The sequence below is a fragment of the Pinus tabuliformis genome, chromosome 1_1, assembly GCF_031772625.1.
Source record: "Pinus tabuliformis cultivar Carrire ecotype Pingquan chromosome 1_1, CPIR1, whole genome shotgun sequence".
Lineage (NCBI taxonomy): Eukaryota > Viridiplantae > Streptophyta > Pinopsida > Pinales > Pinaceae > Pinus > Pinus tabuliformis.
In genome coordinates, this window is record NC_142297.1 from 418272751 (window position 1) to 418294859 (window position 22109).

The window sequence follows — 22109 nt, forward strand, 5'->3', positions numbered from 1 at the left end:
TACCGATTTGAATAATCGAGAATGTTGAGGCATCGTGTGTAATACAAAATGCTTGGGAGTACATCAATGTGTCTAATGTCTAGATTCTGAAGTAGGGAGGGTGGCGTTGGTCATAGAGCTCTAACCTTGCATTACACACCTAGATCCCTGGGTTGATGGTTAGTAAGTAAGCCTGATAGTACCTATAGTGGTTGAAAGCTTTAGTCCATCTTAGTCCCACCCGGATAGATTTCCCTAGTTGTTGATTTCTGTAGCATTGGATGTGCTCTTGCCTCGAGATTTTGCAGAGATGCTAAGACACATGCATTCTCCAATACCCAGAAATCGTTTGGGAAAATTCCACCTAGAGATAAATTAATTAAAATAATTAACTTTTTTAAATGGTTACCTAAGTCTAACCTTAGGAAATCCGGTTAGTTAAAGGGTATTAATTCAATCAAGTGTGAATCTTCTAGAAGAAGACGAGGATCAACTCCTAATTAATCTTAGCCCTTGATTATGTTTTAATCTTGGCCATTGGAACTCCAACAAGAGATTATAAGGAGTTCGATGGCCACTTGGAAGACATCGAGTGAGAGGTCAGAGATCGAATTTCTCAAGAGTAGCAGTGTTGTGTTGCCGGAGAGAGATCAAGTGATCTTCATGCAGTGAGGGGCAAGCATAGTAGTCTGGAGGAGAGGCTTCCAGATCCATAGAGTGCAAAGCAGAGAAGGCTTAGAGTAGTTCAGAGAGGCAGCACAGTGCCACACAGAGGCAGCACAGAGCTTCAGAGGGAGTTCGAAATCCAACTGGGAGAGACGAGATTCATTGCTAGAACCGGGGTGTGAGACCGGAGGACCAGGAGGTCGAATTTCCAGACAGCAAAAGGTCAGCAAAGGGATTGATGCAAACTCCAGCCAGTGTGACACAAATCTGCATAGGGTTGATGCAAAAGTTGCATAGAGGTAGCATGGGGCCAGTCAGCAAGCACCTAATCAGAGTCAGATCTCCCAGATCAGTGTGAGATTCTTCTCACTAACTTTTTGCCAGTATTTCTCTGTACCAAATAGCCAGTTTGAGCATCCAACAATTTGTACTCAGATTTACTACTGCATAATAATTAAAACCCTCAGTTGTTGCACTGGTTTTCCCAAGTCGGGTTTTTCATGGGACATTGTACAAAAACAATTGTGTTGATGTGTGCGTTTATTTCACTCAAGTGCAGTATTTAGTTTCCGCAATATTTTATTTTATGTATGCTGCAGTGTATGTATTTCAGTATTTTCCGTAGAAAACTGCAAGTAACTTGTTCAAGTAATTTAACAAGTAGGTGAAATATTATCAGTTTGTTGCGGTAGGAATCGGGTAACCCGATTTTTCACATGGTATCAGAGCACAGGTCGTGAGCAAGAGAGCTCAGAGCAGAAAGGAAGAGGGAGTTCAAATTTACTATAGAGCAGCAATTTGAAACCCCAGAAGGCAACGCAGTCCTTGGGCCAAAGAGGTCGAAGTTTTCAGTGAGATCGATTTCTCTGAGTAAGTCGACAAAGAAATTCGATTCTCCAGATCGAAGCTTTCTAGAGGTAGAAAGGAGCAACGTTGTTTCCTTGCATAGCAGATCTTCAGCTAGGACGCAGCGTTGTTTCTTTCTCAGAGGACTTCCAGCCAAGAAGTCTGAATTTTTCTAGGAGAGCAATAGTAGTTGTGTGCAAGATTTCTCACTTCAGAAGGGAGTGCAAATAGCTAGGCAGTAGTTGCACATACAAGAAGAGGGAGCAATTCAACTTTTTCTAGAGAGATAGCATTAGCAGGATTGAGAGATCAAGATCGGCTAGACAAAGCCTCCAACTATGCGATCTGGAAGGCTAGGATTTCTTGCCTTCTAGATGAGCACGACCTCAAGATGTATGTAAATAGTGTGGTAGTTGTGCCCGCCAATGCTAATCTACTTAAGAAGTACAAGGCTGAAATGGCGACGACTAAGAGGATCATTCTTGACGGGGTTCGAGATCATGTAGATCCCATATAGCCAGCTAGGATACTGCCCGCAGATGTGGGAAGACTTAGCCACGTTATATGAAGGATCTTCCAAGCAGCGGAAGATGTACTTAGAAGAGAAGTTGAGACACCCGAAGACGCAGAAAGGGGAGCGAATAGACCCCTTCCTTAAGAGGCTTCAGGAAGTCCGGGATCAACTAGCTTCAGTAGGGTCAGGGCCCCAACCTACAGAGTTTGTTCAATTAGCGTTGAATAGCGTTTCTGAAGATTGGCAAGTGTTTGTCCAAAGCATCCTAGGCAAAGAACACCTGCCAGATTGGGAACGTGTATGGGTTGATCTACATTAGGATGAGATGAGGTGTGATCTGGTTAAGGCCACAATCAGTGGTAGTAGCAACAGTGGGACGAAGGTCGTGAAGGAAGAGGAGGACATGGCCCTCGCATTTAAGGGGCAGCAGGAGCAACACGGGAGGAAGAAGGACATTTCCAATATTAAGTGCTTCAGGTGTGGTGAGATGGGCCACTACAGCACTCAGTGTCCTCTCAGAAAAAGGGACAAGGAGGAGAAGCAGGATCAGCAAGTTGCATCCGCTAATATTGACAGGCTTTCCTCTAGGCTGGAGGAAGAGTTTGCCATGATTGTCGAGATGCCTCCAAGGGTGAGGTGGGGTGATCTAGAGTTGTAGCCTCAGAGAGCTACAGGATGGGCAGGATCCTTAAGGAGTCCACCACTTGGATCAAGACTTTGCTGCAGGAGCCCATAGTCAGCAGTAGCAAGATGGACAGGTGACAGTTGGTGCCATCAGGTGCCAGAGTGACAGATGTAGTGGCTAGTAGTGTTCAGATACTGAGCAGCCAGAGAAGAGTTGGTAGCAATGCAAATGGCACAGTGCAGAGTCAGCAACAGCGTAGAGGCTTCAGTGACAATGCAGAGGCTAGAAGCAGTTAAATCTCGGACGACAAATGCATCATATTGAACACAGCCAGTTCAATATTTTGGATGTTTTTCCATTGCATATGTTGCAATTGCAGTAGCAGCAGATGGAGAGAGAGTTGCAGTGTAGATGCAGTAGTTGACAACAGTTCAGCAAGGTCCACAGCAGCACAGATGCAGCTCATATCATATTTGTGCAACAATTGGTGGGCAGTAGAGCCAGACATCAACAGCGCAACAGGAGATGGTGTAGAGATAGAGTGATTTTTCAGTGGGTTGGAGCACTAGAGCACACTCCTCACTAAGAGGGAGTGTTTAATTCTGTAGCATCGAATGTGCTCTTGCCTCGAGATTTGGCAAAAAGGCTAAGACACATGCATTCTCCAATTCCCAGAAATCGTTTGGGAAAATTCCACCTAGAGATGGTTTAATTAAAATAATTAACTTTTTTAAATGGTTCCCTAAATCTAAACTTAGGAATTCTGGTTAATTAAAGGGTAGTAACTAAATCAAGTGTGAATTTTGTAGAAGAAGATCAGGATCAACTCCCAGCTAATCTTATCCCTTGATTATGTTTTGATCTTAGTCGTTGGAGCTCCAACGAGAGATTATAAGGAGTTCGATGGGCACTTGGAGGACACATCAAGTGAGATATCAGAGACCAAATTTCTCAAGAATAGCAGCGTTGTGTTGCCGGAGTGATATCGAGTGATTGACATGCAGTGAGGGGCAGGAATAATAGTCCGGAGGAGAGTTTTCCAGATCTGGAGAGTGCAAAGCAAAGAAGGCTTAGAGCAGTTCAGAGAGGCAGCGCAGAGCTTCAGAGGGAGTTCGAATTCCAGCTAGGAGAGACGAGATTCAGTGCCAGAAGCCGGGGTGTGAGACCGAAGGGCCAAGAGGTCGAATTTCCAAACAGCAGGAGGTCAGCAGAGGGATTGACGCAGAGCCCAACCAATGTGATGCAGATCTGCGTAGGGTTGACACAGAACCTACACAGAGGCAGCGTAAGGCCAGTCAGCAAGCCTTTGGTCCAAGTCGGATCTCCCAGATCAATGTGAGATTCTTCTCACTAACTTTTTTTCAGTGTTTCTCTGTATCGGATAGCCAGTATGGGCATCCAACGATTTGTACTAAGATTTACTACTACATAATAATTAAAACCCTCAGCTGTTGCGTCGGTTTTCCTAAGTTGGGTTTTCCCAATGCAATTGTCCAAAAGCAACTATGTTGATGTGTGTGTTTATTTCTCTCCATTGCAGTATTTAGTTTCCGCAGTATTTTATTTTGTGTAGGCTGAGTGTGTGTATTTCAGTATTTTTCGTAGAAAACTACAAGTAACTTGTTCAAGTAATTTAACAAGTAGGTGAAATATTATCAGTTTGCTGCAGTAGGAATTGGGTAACCTGATTTTTCACACTGGTCAGGAATCTAGTCTGTGGCTTTTGAGATTTTCCATGTACTTGTATATATATGTAAATTATGAATACCACCCTAGTTAAGAGGGAGTGTTGAAGAATGTAACTATGTTTAGTCTTCATAATTGTACTTGAGTCATAATGAAATGTATTTATCAAAAGAAAGAAAAAAAGAAATTTTATTATTATATAAATTAACTTATTAAAACATGGGTTTCATGCTTGGGTCAATTTTTTTTAGGTCAAACTCTCCATTGAAGACCTCTAGGGTTTGTGGCGAGTGTCCTTGTCCATGTCATATTGTAAATAACCCTTCTTGGGAATTATTTGTCAAGAAAGAAAATTATTTTATTGTAAAATAGGTCATTTAGGCCTCCTCCACCAGGTCGACCTCAAACAAGGTAATTCGACCTCACCAAAAGCCTATATCTTGGAGCAACTCGACCTCATTTGACACACACTCTCATCAAGTTCAATTTGCAATAAATTGCAATAGTTGGTTGCAGTAAAGGGTTTGAATTCCAAGGAAGAAGAAGACAAGGGCTAACGAAGGAGAAGAAGGTCATCATCTTGCTAGGGAAATCGATTTCTCTCTCTATTATCTCACATGTGCAAAGTACTGGAATTCTACTGGAAGGCCGAAATTTTGCAATTGCTGAGAAGGCTGAAATTTCACAATTGTTGGGAAGGCCGAAATTATGGAGTAGTTGGGCTGAAAATTCTACTATTGGATCGAAGTTCTGAATTGTAGTTGCACTTTGAAGAGCTGACACTTACAAAGAGGAAGGGTTGACTTGGTGGAAGAGGAAGGTATGTCGGCCTAGGGTCTTCGTTGTCTCACTGTCATATGAATTACTAAAGGAAGAGTTGTTGACTGGGTTTTCCCCTATATAGGGGTTTTTCCCTGGTTGTCTGCCTACATCTGATGTCCCTGATATTCATGTTTTGACTTTGATAATTGCTTGATGAAACAAAGATAAAAGAAGAACACAGAAAGTTAATAAGAACATAAGAATATCACAAGTAATTATCAACTTGAGGAAATCTTTTGCCTTTATGATTTTCCAACAAGATGAAGCATCTTTGTGATTGTTTGGGAGTCGAATTGATATAGTAGCAGGGACGAGCGAGATAAGGTGCGTTTGGGTCTATTTTGAAGTGTTTTGTGTGGGTAGATCTTAGGTAACAAGGCTGCAAACCAATACAGTAGCCAGTAGGGAGGCCGAGTCCTAGATCTCTGCTTGGAGGGTCGTAAGGTCATATAGTGGACTGGAAGGAGCCTTAACAGCCAGCGAATTAGAGGAGAGCCTCAAACAAAGGCAACCGCATCTATTAGCGAGAAATTTGAGTAGTGGAATGGGTTGAGGATGACTAGTGTCTTGCCCTAATTGTTGGAATTTTTAAGTCTAACCCGTTAGAAACCCTTCATGTACTTTCTGATTTACTTCTGCCTACTTGTTTTGATTGATTAACAAGTTATTTACCATGTAAATACTGAAAATAAATACAAGTACATGCTCAACACATTACAGATCATCAACTGAAGGAAACAAAACAAGCACACAAGTGACACCGTTGTTTTTGGACCAACGTCCCCGAAAAAACCCAATGCGGGAAAATCGTTGCAACTAACTGAGGATTTTAATTATTAAGCAGTTTCAGAATACAATCTAGGTGCCAAAACCGACTCACCCAACAGAGAATAATCCCGGCAGTAGTACCTCTCCTTCGGAGATAGATATTCTGGCTAAAACTCCGGATAAGCACTCTGACAGCTCCCAGCTCCAATCTGCCCCACAAAAACCCTAGCGTCAGCCTCTAGGTACTGTGTCAGCCCTTTCTGGCCCAGCGTCACCCTAGATCACCCTGCGTCAACCTCCGGAGGCACTGCAACAGCTCTTAGAGCCTCTGCATCACCCACGCTGGCTCTCTGAGGCACTGTGCAGCTCCTGGCAACCTCTGCGTGAGCCCTGGATGGCTCTGCGTGAACCTCTGCCTGGCTCTACGTCCCTCTCTCCCGGCTACTACGCTAATCCTCCCGATACTATCTCTACCACTTTGCTTCTGTATCAACTGCCCCTCAGCTGCAACTCTGATCACTCTTTCGACTTCCTCAGCAAACTCTGCCCCAAAAAATCGAAATCTTGATCAACTCGGTGTGTTCTCCAAGTGACCCTTAAGCCTCCTCTTGTACTTTTCTCATTGACAATTCAACAGCCGAGATTAAATCCTTAATCAACGGCTAAGATTAACTTTGGCTTGATCCGTGACTTTTGGACCCTTCTAACATAGTTTTATATTAATTCACACTAATATTTTATTTTCCCTAAGTTTAGACTTAGGGACTCCATTAAAAACATTAATTATTTTAATATCTCCCAAACTGATTAGAATCTGCCCAAACCATTTCTGGGTATTGGAGATCTCATGTGCTTTAGTCTCTCCACCAATTTTCGTGGCTAGAGCACATCCGATGCTACCCCAAATCAACACTCCCTCTTAGCGAGGACTGTGCTCTAGTAATACTCCTCACTGAGCATCACCTTGATCATCCGGCATCGGTCCTTGTGCTGATGCTAGGCCTGCTGCCCAACATCCTCTGCACTGTTGCATCATGTACTGCTACCCATGGCCCTGCCACTACCACTGTTGCATCCATACGGCAACCCCTCTCATCATGCTACATCATGATGCCCATAGCACTGCCACTGCAACTCAATTACTGAGAAGTAAGTAACTGATCTCCCAACTCTGATATCTCTGTCAGGCTAGAGACACCCTCGATGCTGAAACTCCCTCTATCGCTGACAAGTGCCCCTTCTCTGACCTCTGCACTGCTCCAACAACTCCATGCATCTTGCATTGTTGCCTCATGTTGTCCTGGGAATCCTGCACTGTATCTCCCTCTGTCGCTCCATCCGCATCCATCTCTACTGACATCTGCCAGTACTACTACTCCTCTTCAGGGCTCCCATAGCAAGGTATAATCCAAGAGGTTGGGTACCTCAAGGATCCTATCCCTCATCACTTGTAGTCTGTCTGACTACAACTCGATGTCTCCCCACTTCCGCTCAAGTGGCGTGTGAGCACTCATGGCACAGTCATCATTTGTCTCCAATTCCTTCTCCACCCTTGCTGGCGCAGCCTTGGTCTCGGAAGCCTCTCCCTTGCTCTTCTTCCTTGGACACTGGCTCACATAGTGACCTAGTTCCCCACAGTTGAAGCATTTGACCTTGGAGAGGTCCTTCTTCTTTCGTTTCTCCTGCTTTCCCTCAGATGCTAGGGCAGCATCCTCCTCTTCCTTCTTGATTCTGATCCCCTTGTCACTGCTTCCCGCCTTGCTTAGCCTTCTGATCTCTTCTTGGCGAAGAGCCGCCCACATTTCCTCCCAATTTGGAAGGGTTGCCCTGCCCAGTATGCTCTGGACAAACACCTCCTAGTCTTCTGAGACTGCGTTTAGGGTTGTTCTCACCATCAATTCTTGATCCGGCGTGGCTCCTATGGAAGTCAGTTGATCCCGGATCTCCTTCAATCGATCGAGGAAGGGGTCGATCTGTTCTCCCTTCTGCATCTGGTATGGCCACAGTTGATTTTCTAGTGGCATCTTCCTCTGCACGAAAGTATGTTGATATAACTTCTTTAGAGCCTCCCACATCTCATTTGTCGTATTCTTCTTGGCAATGTGTGGTACTACATGGTCCTTGACCCCATCAAGGATGATGCTCTTGGCCCTCGCCATTGCATCCTCATACTTATCGTTGTCAGCCGGGTCAACTGGGACCACTATTGTCCTTAAGGCGAATTGCTTGAGACGGTTCCTTTCTAGAACAGATAAGATTCTGGCCTTCGAGACTACGAAGTTTGAGGCTTCGTCCAGTCTGTCCTAGTCTCTTACCCCGTTCACTGCCATCTCGCTGCTCCTCTACTTCCCTTATGGAAGTTCTCGGTGTGACTCCCTCTGAGCCTCGATTTCCCTCCTGGAAACCCCTCTGCCAATGTTGAGATGTCCCCTCCGATCCTTAGTGCAGCTACACCACTGATCCAGATTTCTTGGCTAGAAATCCTCGGTAGCAACCCCCTCCTCCTTGGTCTTGCCCTGTTAGGTATTGTTCTGACTACAATACCCCACCAGCTTCACTTTGCAACTTACCCACAACCTCCTAAGCCACAGCAAACTGAAGGTTAGAGCTTCTAGGCTCTACGCAATCCCGGCACCAACAAAATTCGCGCCTCTTGGCCATGGGCGTCAATCCTTCCTGACTGAGAAAGATGACCAGGCACTGTGTAGGTTGAGTCTTCTCCCCTCTGCCACTACGCTGATCCTCTTCCCAGCTCAAGCTTGATGACGCAGTCACTACGTCACCCCCTCCTTGCTGCTTCTCAACTAGGAACAGCTTCTGTCTCTCGGGACAGTTGTTTTCTGCTGCTGCTGCTTTGCTCGGTTGATGTCCTCAGTCCTCCTGTGATCTGCAACCACTCTCTGATTCCCTGTTGGAATTTCTAAGTCTAACCCATTAAAAACCCTTCATGTACTTTCTGATTTATTTTTGCCTGCTTGTTCTGATTAATTAACAAGTTATTTACCATGTAAATACTGGAAAAAAAAAAAAAATACAAGTACGTGCTCAACACTAAAGGAAACAAAACAAGCACACAAGTGACACCATTGTTTTTGGACCAATGTCCCTGGAAAAACCCAATGCGGCAAAACCGGTGGAGCTATCTAAGGGTTTTAATTATTAAGCAGTTTCAGAATACAATCTGGGTGCCAAAACCGGCTCACCCAACAAAGAATAATCTCAGCAATAGTACTTCTCCTTCGGAGACAGATATTCCGGCTAAAACCCCGGATAAACACTTCGACAGCTCCCAGCTCCAATCTGCCCCATGAAAACCCCAGCGCCAGCCTCTAGGGACTGTGTCAGCCCTTTCTGGCCCAGCGTCACCCTAACTCGCCCTGCGTCAGCCCTTAGAGCCTCTGCGTCACCCACGCTGGCTCTCGGAGGCACTGCGATGAGCCCTGGCTGCCTCTGCATGAGCCCTGGCTGGCTTTGCGTGAACCTCTAACTAGCTTTGCGTCCCTCTCTCCCAGCTACTACGCTGATCCTCCCTGTACTATCTCTGCCACTCTACTTCTGTATTCACTGCCCCTCGGCTGCAACTCTGATCACTCTTTCGACTTCCTCATCAAACCCTGCCCTAGAAAATCGAAATCTTAATCAACTCGGTGTGTTCTCCAAGTGACCCTCAAGCCTCCTCTTATACTTTTCTCGTTGACAATTCAACGGCCGAGATTAAGTCCTTAATCAACGGCTAAGATTAACTCTGGCTTGATCCATGACTTTTGGACCCTTCTAACACAGTTCTATATTAATTCACATTAATATTTTATTTTCCCTAAGTTTAGACTTAGGGACTCCATTGAAAATATTAATTATTTTAATATCTCCAAAACTATTTAGAATCTGCGCAAACCATTTCTGGGTACTGGAGATCTCATGTGCTTTAGCCTCTCCACCAATTTTCATGGCTAGAGCACATCCGATGCTACCCCAAATCAACACTAACCAGAATGAAGTCAACAATAGAGGAGCAGACTTAAAACAGTGAGCAAGGTATGTTTATGGTTGATTTGTTGCTAGGTGTTGGATCTTAGATTTGGATCAGATCGGGTGGTTGTTTGTTATGTTTGTTGGTAGCCTAGAGGAAGGGTAACTTGAGGAGTTGGATGCCCTAACCAGTGGGCAGTTGCTACAACAGTCTATTGGAGCCTAGATTTTTTCAATAGCTCCTCTATTGCAGAACAAAGGGCAGATCTCTAGAGCTCTAGATTGATGATGGTTGAGCAGATCTGAAGGACATGTTGTTTTGTGTTGGATAGGGCATTTGAGGTCTGTTGGAAGGCAGCATGAAAGTGCCCAAGTGTGAAGCCCTAAGTGTAGTGAAGGGAAGGACACTTGGCTACTAGGAGTAGCAGTAGTTGGAGCTCAATGTTTGGCCAGCCATAGCAGATTGTTGTAGCCCATGTTCATTATTGGAGAAGCGACATTTGATGGTGATAGATGGCAGCCCTCCTGCCCTATGTTAGTTTTCATTGGAGCAGCACATGAAGACTAAAGTGGGAAGAAGTCCCTAAGTAGCTGAGGAGCAACAGTGGACAGTTGTGAGTTGTTCACAAATGGAGTTGTGAACAAATCGATGGGAATCTCGATGTGTTGATACGTTGATGGATGAACGATCAACGAGAGAGTAGATTGGATAGTCGAGATTCAGTGGCCAAATGGACTTAGAGCATTGATAGAGGCAGGGTGCTGCAGAATGGAAGCGAAGGACCTGCAAGTGTACAAGATATGTTGCGATCGTGCACTACATCAGCTAGATCATCAGATTATCTTCTATTTTGTATTCTTGTACTAGTGGATATTTGAGGGCCATTATCCCTGCTATGGGAGCCCTAGATTGTTGTATTATATCAGTTGGATTAATATACTGAATATTGGGTTATAGTACATAGTTGTGTATATTTTGTGCACTAATAGATTTCACTATTGTTTATATTCTGCTGTGCAAAAGTAGATTCGTTGATACTTGGTTTGGTAGCATCAATGATTTATGATTCTATCCTAGACACCAGTATTGTGGGAAAAGGTACGAGTTGAAATCACTAAGTACTATGGGTTATTACAAGTAACAATCAATAGCATTTATGTTTGTTTTATTGTCTTAGCTCATTGGTGTGTTAATCCATCCATTTGTTGTACAGCTTATTGTAAGTCTATGTCTTTCAAACGATCAAAGTGTAGTAGAGGAAATAATAGGTGGATATATAGTCATTTTGAAAGTTAATGATAATGTGTTTTAAAATAACCTTATTTTGAGCTAAGGTTAATTTTTTATAGCTCAATGGATTGTTGCACAACACAGTGCATTTGAACATTTCTCTATCAATATGACCTTCATATTGAGCTATGGCCTTATAGTTGATCTTACGGTTGGCATTGTACATTCTTCTCAAGTTGGTCAGTGATGGGCTGAGTAAAGAAGTTGTAGTCATGTGCTTTGCATATGTGACTTATTTATATTTTCAATTGTCAGAGGTTGTGTCAAGAACATTTTATCATTAACATAGGATTATGTTACAAAACATTGGCTTGAACACTTTCTCCAGTGCCATGTCTTGTCTTGCAAACCATATGCTTGCTTTCGACAACATGAATGTGAAAATTGAACAAATGTTAAATCTCATGTTCCAAGTGTTAATTCTGCATAGCAGCTCTTCTATTGGCATGTCTTTGCACCTTATAAGGCAACTGCTAGTGAATATTTGGGGATGATGCCCCCACCAAACACTTTTGTTGATCTTACTATGTGATGTGCTAGTGTATTGGGTTATCCTTATTTCCATGATGTGCTAATTATTCTTGAATTTTTTATGTTAATGAGACATTAATCGATGATGTCAAATACCATTTAATAAAACCATAGTCAGCTACTCAACCTACCAAATTGAAAACCAAGGCCACAAAATCATTAGAAAACTAAACATTTATGATATTGGGCTCTTGACATAATTATATGCAAACATTTTGAAAACTTAATACAAATTCAAATAGAAACTAGATTGCCAAAAAAATCAACTTGTAAAACAACCGACCTGGCTTTTATTACTCATACATATATACAACACTGTTTCAAATAGCAAGTTGTGGACAACATCGAAAAAGCATTGTAAAAACAGCATCTCCAAACATTAAAACACTGAAAACAACTATTATCAAGATGATTCAAAAAAAACATTTTTTTACTCAGAAAATAGAGACTCGAGGAATAAAGGGATATGCAGAACCTGATTGGGATTAAATCAGTTATTTGATGTTATTAGAAAGCAAGCTACTAACCAAATCATAGGCGGCCGTTTGGTTGCACCAGTGAGCTAGTGGTGGTACAAGCAATCGTCCTGCATACAACTTACTAATGTAAGCAGTCTAACCAAACTTCATTTATGGACCAAGAGATATCGCAAAGTCATGTTAGAAGAGTTTAGGAAAGATTCCCAGGACATGAATATATTTGATACTAATCGTACATTGTTGTCAAACTTTCAAAGGACTACAATCCCAACAAAAACTGAGTGTTACATTGCATAGTTAATAAAAATATTAGAAAGGACGGTGTAAAGATTCATGGTATGTCAAAGGCATAAATTTATGCCAGAGCTCTTTTGCATCATATAAAATTTAACAATCATTGCATGTGCTGTATGTAATCAACGTTTATTATCATAGTAATGCATGCCCTCCTTCAAATTGTTGAAATAAAATACAAGTTTCTTATGCTTGCCTATACTTGTTGTGAAGGTGTTACAGCATTTATAGATCCTTAAAATTTCCAGGGAAAACTTTCAGAAATTTTACCAGATCTTGAAGTCTTCAAACCAAAAGCTTTAGAGACCTCTTCAGGTGTTGTCTGTACTCGACGAGGCAGCGGGGGTGGAATCTGCATAAGAATTAAAACAGTATACACGAAAATGTCTTCAGACGTCACAACCAATCAATGAAATTAAGATTATTAAGAAAAAAATATAGATCAACATTCAATGATTCCTCACTTCAACCAACCATACTTTATATAACATACAGAACTTACCCGTGCATGTGAATACTGCTTTTTACCAGTTGGAGAGCCAACTGTTCTTAATGTACCATGTTTTTGAGTTTGCAGACTGCCTTTATCCCTATCAACATTTTTCTTTAGACAGTTGTCACCAGTTACAGTATCATGCTCACCCAGCATGTCATGATCAATTTCACAAGCTACCAAGTTAGGATCACCATTAGAAGTTGCATCAATATCATCAAATTTCAGGTTTACATCATCCCTCATTTTCTCACCCCATGAAAACCCCTCCAACACTGCAGGAAATGCTTTTGCATGCCTCATAGTTGCTCTTCTTTTACCTCTTCCTCGTCTCTTCGTTTTTGACGTGTTCACATCTTTCTCAGATCCCATGACATTGTTATTTATGTGACTGTTTCCGGGCAGTAAGGGTTTAGTTTGTCCAGAATGAAATGAAACATTCTTCTGCAATTGTACAAAACCCAAATCTGTTAAATTGTCTTCTTCAGCCTGTGCCTTCCCATCTGTGCCAGTGTTTTCTAATGTACCATGTTTTCGAGTTTGCAGCCTGCCTTTATCCCCATCAACATTTTCCTTTAGACAGTTGTCACCAATTTCAGTATCATGCTCAGCCAACGTGTCATTATCAATTTCACAAGCTACCAAGTTAGGATCACCATTTGAAGTTGTGTCAATATCATCAAATTTCAGGTTTACATCATCCTTCATTTTCTCACCACACACAAGCCCCTCTAAAACCGCAGGAAATGGATTTGTGTGCCTTATGGTTGTTCTTCTTTTACCTCTTCCTTTTCTCTTTGTTTTTGACTTGTTCACATCTTCTTCAGCCTGTGCCTTCCCATCTGTGCCAGTGTTTTCTAATGTACCATGTTTTCGAGTTTGCAGCCTGCCTTTATCCCCATCAACATTTTCCTTTAGACAGTTGTCACCAATTTCAGTATCATGCTCAGCCAACATGTCATTATCAATTTCACAAGCTACCAAGTTAGGATCACCATTTGAAGTTGTGTCAATATCATCAAATTTCAGGTTTACATCATCCTTCATTTTCTCACCACACACAAGCCCCTCTAAAACCGCAGGAAATGGATTTGTGTGCCTTATGGTTGTTCTTCTTTTACCTCTTCCTTTTCTCTTTGTTTTTGACTTGTTCACATCTTTCTCAGATCCAATGATTTTGTTGTTGTGACTGCTTTCAGGCAGAAGGGGTTTACTTTCTGCTGAATGAAATGAAACATTTTTTTGCAACTGTACAAAACCCACATCTGCCAAACTGTCTTCTTCAGCCTGCGCCTTCCCATCTGTCCCAGTTCTGGTTTTTTTACTACCAAATTCTAGAAAATCTGGATCCAATGGAAACTGAGAGTAGATTTTAGATACTTCATGCAACGGCCTTGTGGGGATAATTTTCTGATGGGACTTTTTACTGTAAGTCGTATCTTTACCATCAGAATTACTTTCTATACCATCCTTCACTGTACCATCATCACATAATAAGTTTCTTGATGCCTGAGAAAACACATTCTTGCTACTGGTTTTCTTTGTATTTAACTTGGCACATTCTGAAATGGGAGTCTGAATTTCCTGTGTTTGTTCTCCTAGTCGACTACAAATATTACTTGATTGCTCCAAATGCTCATTGGTCAGAGGTGATTGCTCAACTTCCTGGTTGTGAAGTCTGCAATCAGCATAATCCTCTGAATTGGTGAACCTGGCAGAAGTGTTTTCATTGGTGTCCTTGAACTTCATTTTTTCTATTATGAATTTGGCTTCATCAAGGGAAGTCCCACTGTCCATCTGCTTCTTCAACTCTTCAGTACCCCTAGTTCTTCGTAAATAATAACCTTTCATAATTTTATTGTCATTTTGAACAGGTTCTTTTACTATATGAGATACAGAGAAGTTCAGAGGTTTTGTCTTCCCTAATTCACTCCTCAAATCAGTCAATTTATCTTTATGGTTTATTTGTCCATGAATGTCCATATCTGATGACCTGAGATGTGGCATTAAACCTTCTTTTTCTATAGACTTACTGGAAGCACCCAAACACAAGTTAGCTTCTGATTCTTTCAAAATATTAGAATTCTCCTGTGATCCCACACCTGTAAAATGCATTTTAGGCTTGCTTTCTGTGCTTAACTTGCCACATTTAGATTCTTTCGATGATCTATAAAGCTGGGAATCATGTCTTACTCTCTTGGTAGATCTTACTGAGGATTCTCTTGGAGAAACAACTCTGGAAAAGTATTCTTCTGGTTCCAGTGAACCTAATTTGCCAGCTCCTGTGTCATCAACCTGTACCACCGGGCACTCCTTACTTACAGATTCTTCCGTTTTTCTAGCCAGCAATGGAGCTATGTTTGAATTCGGCTGCCCTTTGCATATGTTGACAATATGGTTCCAGTTAAATGGGAAACCATGCATGAATAAATGGATTACCTGATGAAACATGAGTTAGAACAAAGGTTCTCTAATCGGAACAAAATGCTGCAAAATAAAAGAGGAAGCCTAAATCGTTTCCCATACTTGGAAAGGAAAACCATTTTCATAAGTGCACTGATCATCTATTGTACCCATCAGAAGAATATCAAGTCCGTCAACTGTCCTCAGCTTGCATCTTTCTATCCGAGATTCTATAGGTGATGTTATATATCTGTCAACGTCCAGTAAACTGTAACAATGGAAACGACATAAAACTGAATATGGAATATGATATCAAAGAAGGAAAAGTCACACCAACATGTATACTGAAAAGTTAAAACCCAAAAAGGTTTCCTATGAACCCTTACTCTGATGCTGTATAGCCTCCAACTGCTACCTGTTCTCCGTCACCAATGGTGCCATTCTCAGGACAGTCTTTAACCACTCTAATTAAAAACCACTTGTATAAATAAACCTGAATTAGAAAAGAAAAAGAAAAAAACTCAGTCAAAAGTAAATATGAATATTAGGTTTCCTTCACAGTATTTTGATTTGAAAGATCCAAAATACTCAGAAATTGCTGCTTGCTGCAAGGACAGCTTTGCACTAAGATAGCTTTCTAACAAGATATTTTGCACATTTATTTTTCCTAGGTACCAGATATCGGAATTCGTGGTTAACGCCATACTTCATTCTTTTATTGTATTACTAGATGTGACTAAGGCTGACCTAGTCAACTTTGATATGACCCTTTTGGGGAGTCTGCCATATATATGTGGGCCCATATACCCCCTTTTGGGAGGATGCCCTATTTGATCTCTCTATAAATCCACAAACTCAAACCTCATTTGTAAATCAACATTTTAGATCATTAAGAAAAGGTTCACTAATACAAGTGTTTTAACTTTTGAGACCTACGGGCACTGCTCCTTTGACATTCACTTATGGTTGGAATATTTTCTCCATTATGTGTATTTGTGCATCCACGTATAACGCACTCAGTTCAAACCCAGCGCACTCCTTTAGTGCTGGTTTTTTCTTCTTTTATTGCAGGCCTCTGGGTTCAATGACTTCAATCCCCTCGTTTTGTCAATCTAAACATGGTATCAATGCAGGCGTGAACTTGTCTAATCACTTCGTTGTTTCCTCTGAAGGTTTTTTCTTGGCTATTCATGCTGATATTTCTGTAGTCAAACTTGGAATGCAGAAGCAACCCTAACCAATAGTATAGGGGTTGTTTCATTGTATTTTGCTCATTGGAAAGGTGCCTTATTTGTTAGAATCTGAAAATTATATGCAGAAATTAAATATTCTTTGCAGAAACTTAAAAGTTTTATGCAGAAAACTAAATGTACTCTGCAGCAAATTGAATGTACTTTGCAGAAAACTGAATGGAATTTAATGTACTTTGCAGAAAGTTGAATGTACTTTTGTAAAAAATTGAATGTACTTTGCAGAAAACCAAATGTTCTAAGTTGTTACAATTACTTAGAATGCAAATTTCTTCCTGAAAACTTTTTAAATCAACAATTGTAGATAAAACATAAACTTAAGGATCATATGAAGACAGTCAAGCACAAATATGAGACACTGAAATTTGGGTTCAATGACCAAAGCAAAACCCCTCAAGGGGGAAAACCCAAATGATTTTTCTTCTATTAGATTTCTTCAATCGTTCATCAGAGTACAAAGAAGGAGAGAGAGAATGAGAATGAATAAAGTCACCAATGTCTGATCAACTTGCAGCTGAAGTGCACTTGTTTTTGCTTGAAGATCTCCTCCTCCTCTTGATCAGATCATGTCCTTCACACTTGCTCTTGCTTTTCACTCGTTCTCACACTTCTCTTGCACACACTCAACACTTGTTTTCTTTCTTCACAATGAACATGCTACTGTCAACTCTCACTTGCTCTTGCTTAAATAGATGAGAAAGGAGAGGAGTTACAAAATGAATTTATGCCTTGAGGCAATAATAGGAGAATCGAATTTAATGAGGGAGGAGTTACTTGAGGAGAAGTGTAACCCATCCCAAGAATAGAGAAAGAGGTACACTTGTCTTGAGGAATTACAATTCGAATTAGAGAGAGAGAGAGTTACACTTAGACACGAGAGAATATTTGGTGAGAGATACAAATCGAATTGAATAAGGAGTTGTTACCGCTCAAAATAGCAGGGGTCTTAGAAGGGGATCCTTGAAGGGCAACTATGTAGCAATAACCCATTGTCATCTTAGCAAAGGCTCCCTACTCTTTGCGGACTTTCACCGATGGGCGGAGACCCAATATAATAAGGATCACAAAAATGAATTCATCAATGATAGGATCAGAGGTGATCCTAGAAGCCTATTCACAAGAGAGGCTCAGATGTATGGCTTGCTTGTTTGGAAAGCAAGATGAAAGGCTCTCTAGGAAGGGCTTAAGGAATTCTAAGAGCTAGGGTTTGAGTATATGACTTGTTAAGAAGGTTCTTAGCTCCTAAAATCCTTGTGGAAACTTGGATTTCAAGTGGTTTTTGTGAAATTGGCTTCACTAAGTTGTGGGACCACATGGGACCAAGTGGACCTAGAATTAGGTCAAGGGGATGGAATTGATCAACCAAGGGTGTGCTTGACCTAATTAAGAGTAAGAAAGGGATTAAAGGAAAAAAATTCTTTAATTTGATGCAATGATCCCTATGAGGTAACTAGTCATGGGAGGCTGAGGGCAAAATTTAGTCTCGGGGCTAGGGCTCGAGATATCTCAAGGTCCAACCGTCATAATGGCTTCAAAATTGGAGGACATCTAGGAGACTCACCAGCGCAAATGAGGCCAAGAGATCGAATTTTTATGATGGGAGGTTTGCAATAAATTTGATGCCCTAGGAGACCCAATAGGGCTAGACCTAGAAAAAGAGGAAGGTGAAGGGAAAATATGAACTTTAAAGTGATCACCAGAGGAGGAACAGTCCTTTGTCCTTTGGGATAGATGGATTCATGGAAGTTTTAGGGTTCGGATTGATTTCCACTTGTCAAGGAGGCCTAGAAAGAAACTTCGCTAGGCTTTAGGCTTAAAGAAAGCAACTTCAAGGTCATTTATACTTCGTTTGGCAATATTTGGAGACTTATCAAGACCAATTCAACAAGATTGTCTCTAGGAACATTCATTCATTCTGACATGGCCCATACATGATACAACGTTATTAAGAGATTTAATTTCCACAATTTTGTTCCAAGAAAAGAAGTAAATTAACCCTAGAACAGTGAAAATCCCAGGATCATGATTTTAGCAACAAAATTAACAAGAATGGCATTAAAACATTTCTTACATGTAAGAAGAATATATCCAATCACCAAGATATGCCACTCTGGTTCTGGAATGACTTTCTCCACATGATCCTCAAGCTCATTTTCTTCCAAGATAAGAAGTATTCTAGTCTTCTCGGATCTGGAATTGGTGGCACCATTCAAGTTATCTTCAACTCTAAGACATGTTGTCATTTTTACAAAAGATACAAAAACCAATCAAGTTGTTGAATACTTGGTCTCTAAGGTTGACTTCAATGGTTGCTCTTTCAACAAAGCTCTGATACCATGTTGAATTTTTCTACAAGATGTACAATTGAATATGACTTTTCTGCCAAATAATTACTTCCTAATGATTTCCAACGAGTATTTATGCCACTATTATCATCGAATAATTACACTTTAGAAAAATATCAACAACAAATGTAGCAGAAATAGTAAAGATCACAGAAAGGCAGCCATGCATAGTAGAGACAACAAATTTTACCCTAGGAAACCCAACCTTGGGAGAAACCCAACAACTTTTCTTAGGAGAAATTATTCTTCAACAAGGTCTACAAATCAGCAATTTGTCTAGAAATCTATGCCAATATCCAAGTCAAAATACTAGTCAAACCTCATCAATATTCAACAAGTCAACATTGGTCCAACCAGCTAAAATATCAAAATTTCAATGTTGGTCAACGACCTGGTCAAAATAGGACTGCAGTCAACTTTGGCCCCACAATCAAATTTGGGCTTGTGGTCAACTGTGGCTTTCCTGTGGTCGAATTACGGCCTTCGTGAGATCAAATTGCAGCCTTCATGCAGTCAAACTACGACCTTCCTATGGTCAAATTGCAGCCTTCTTGCAGTCAAACTGCAGTTTTCCTGCGGTCAAACTATGGCCTTCCTACAATCAAATCAGAGATAAAAACAGCTTGGTCAACAAAAGTCAAACTTAGTCAAAACAGAGGTCAAATCAACTCAATCAAGATGGTCAAACTTATCTTCCTTCTCCACACATGCGGTTTGTTAGAAAATCAAAAAGGCAGAAAGATTTTCTTATACTTGATAATTACTTGTGTAATTCTTATTTGCTTGTTATCTTTTGTGTTCTTCCTTTAGTTCATCAAGCAATTATCAAAACCATATAAAGATCAGGGACACCAGAAGTAGGCTGACAGCCAAGGAAAAACCCCACTCTAGGGGAAAACCCAGTCAACAATTCTTCCTTCAATAGTTTCACAAGACAATCCAAGAATTATTGACCTAGACACAGATTTCCTCCAATCACGAAGTCAACCCTTTTCTTCTTCTGCAAATAACAACCTTAACCACTATTATCGACCTAAAATAGCAACAGCAGCACTTCAATGTAGCAGAAACTTCGACCTAGTAGCAGCAGTAACTTCGACCCAACAGCAACTGATCTTCGACTTGGGTGCATCACTTTGACTTGGAAGCAGTACTTCGATCCTTACTTGAAGCAACACTTCGATCTTGAAGCAATATTTCGACCTGGAAGTAGCAGCAGAATTTCGGCCTTAATGCAATACTTAGATCTAGCTGCAGTAACCCAGAAATTCCACAAGTGGGAGAGATAAGTGCCCTAGAAACTTCGATCCTGCAACTCCTTGACTTCTTCTCTAACTTCGCGGTTTTTCACTGCTTCTTCTTGGAGATCAAACTTGTGTGAGTGATGGTCTCTCAAATGAATCGAACTACTTTTATATATAACCTATCCTGGAGTTCGAATTCCCTTCTTGTAGGTCGACTTGAACTAGTGAGGGGCTACCTGGTGTGGAGGTGACAAAATTCATTTTTGACTCAAAAATAGTTCTTTTTACATGATTTAAAAGCCCAAGAAGGGTTTTATTAAATGTACAATGACTTTGATGACTCAGTATAAATCCAAGAAGTCATCAATGGGGATTTTGACCTAAAACATGATGACCCAAGCATGAAACCCATGCTTTAACAAGTCATAATAATAATAATAAATTAATTTTTCATTCTTTTGATAAATACATTTCATTATGACTCAAATACAATTATGAAGACCGAACCTAGTTACATTCTTCAACACTCCCTCTAACTAGGGAGGTATTCATAATGACATATACAAGTACAAGGAAGATCTCAAAACACATGAACCATGAAGAGTTTAGGCACTGCAATGCCATGGACTAGATTCCTGACCAGGGCAATCTATCCAAGGTCCTCCATCAGTTTAGGCACTCACGATGCCACAAACTAGATTCCTGACTAGGGCAATCTATCTGGGTGGGACAAAGATGGACTAAAGCTTTCATCCTCTCTAGGTACCATCAACCCAGGGATCCAGGTGCGTAATACAAGGTCAGAGCTCTATGACCAACGCCACCCTCCCTACTTCGAGATCCAAACATCAACACATAGATGTCCTCCCAGGCAATGTGTATCACATGCAAAGCCTCAACACTCCCAACTAGTCCAATCGGCAACAAATCCTCTCCGAAACAAATCGGTAACAACAAATCTCTCCCAATCAAACTGATTGATAACAACAAGCATGTAAAACATGTTATCAAACCTCTGAGAGATTTACCTATACAAACACAACCCCAATCAGTAACAAACTTTCAAATATACATAAGCAACACAAACCTTCGGGGTCTTTCAGGCATCTTGATGTTGCTTCTCAATTTATCATAGTAGCACTTAGAGACTTCCAAATGAATCTTGACAGAAGATTCCTTATAACTATACAGCTCCCTTTCCTACTTCACATGTAGCAGCATATTCTACAATCATATCCTGCTTTCCTTCTTCTTTCAACAGTACCTAAAAATGCATTCTCCAATTCCTTCTTCAAGGTATCCAATATGCCCTCCCTCTCAACTTGGGAGATATACCATTTCTTTTATCCAAGCTCCCTCTTAATTTGAGGAGATCAACTTCTTTCTATGACATTGGAGAATCTTTCATGGCTTCCATCCTTCTTATCAAAGTTATCTTGATCATCATCATATAACTTCCTTCATCATGCTTACCAATCAAGTCAACTTTACTTACGACAATCTTCGACATCTTGAAGATTATGTACCTGCACAATTTAAACAAAGCACAACCAAATACATATATAGAAGCATGAAGTTAACTATATCAGAATCATACAACAACGGAAGCTTTAGGCTTTAGACATCAAATACCTAAACTTAGGTTCATAATCAGCAAGAGACTATATTTTATATAGTTTAACTTCCTTTGCTTGGGATTTGTTACAAATCCTAGATCCCGTCATCAAAACTTAAAGCAACTCAACTAAGATATCAATCTCATTATGTCAAGGCTTCAATATTTCCTTTAGAAATATGACAAACTTTTCTATAACATATTGCAAGCCCTAGAAGCTATTCAAACAAGTACAATTCAACAATGCAACTTTCAGAATTCATATGTTAGATTTCTACAAGGATTTAAT

At 40.8% G+C, this 22109-nt stretch overlaps 1 protein-coding gene across 2 annotated transcripts in view; it reads right to left on the minus strand.

Annotated features, from left to right (window-relative positions):
• Positions 1-22109, minus strand: part of LOC149213476 (uncharacterized) — a 98512-nt gene that overhangs the window by 50898 nt on the left and 25505 nt on the right. For both annotated transcript variants that reach the window (XR_016250826.1, XM_089392024.1), the window contains exons 2-6: positions 15753-15859; positions 15490-15634; positions 12973-15402; positions 12741-12822; positions 12225-12283 (exon numbers count right to left, since the gene is read on the minus strand). Coding sequence is in view for 1 of the 2 variants with exons in the window: in XM_089392024.1 (XP_089248150.1) it covers positions 12225-12283; positions 12741-12822; positions 12973-15402; positions 15490-15634; positions 15753-15859 (2823 nt within the window). In the remaining variant the exon portion in view is untranslated. The remainder of the gene's footprint in view (positions 1-12224; positions 12284-12740; positions 12823-12972; positions 15403-15489; positions 15635-15752; positions 15860-22109) is intronic.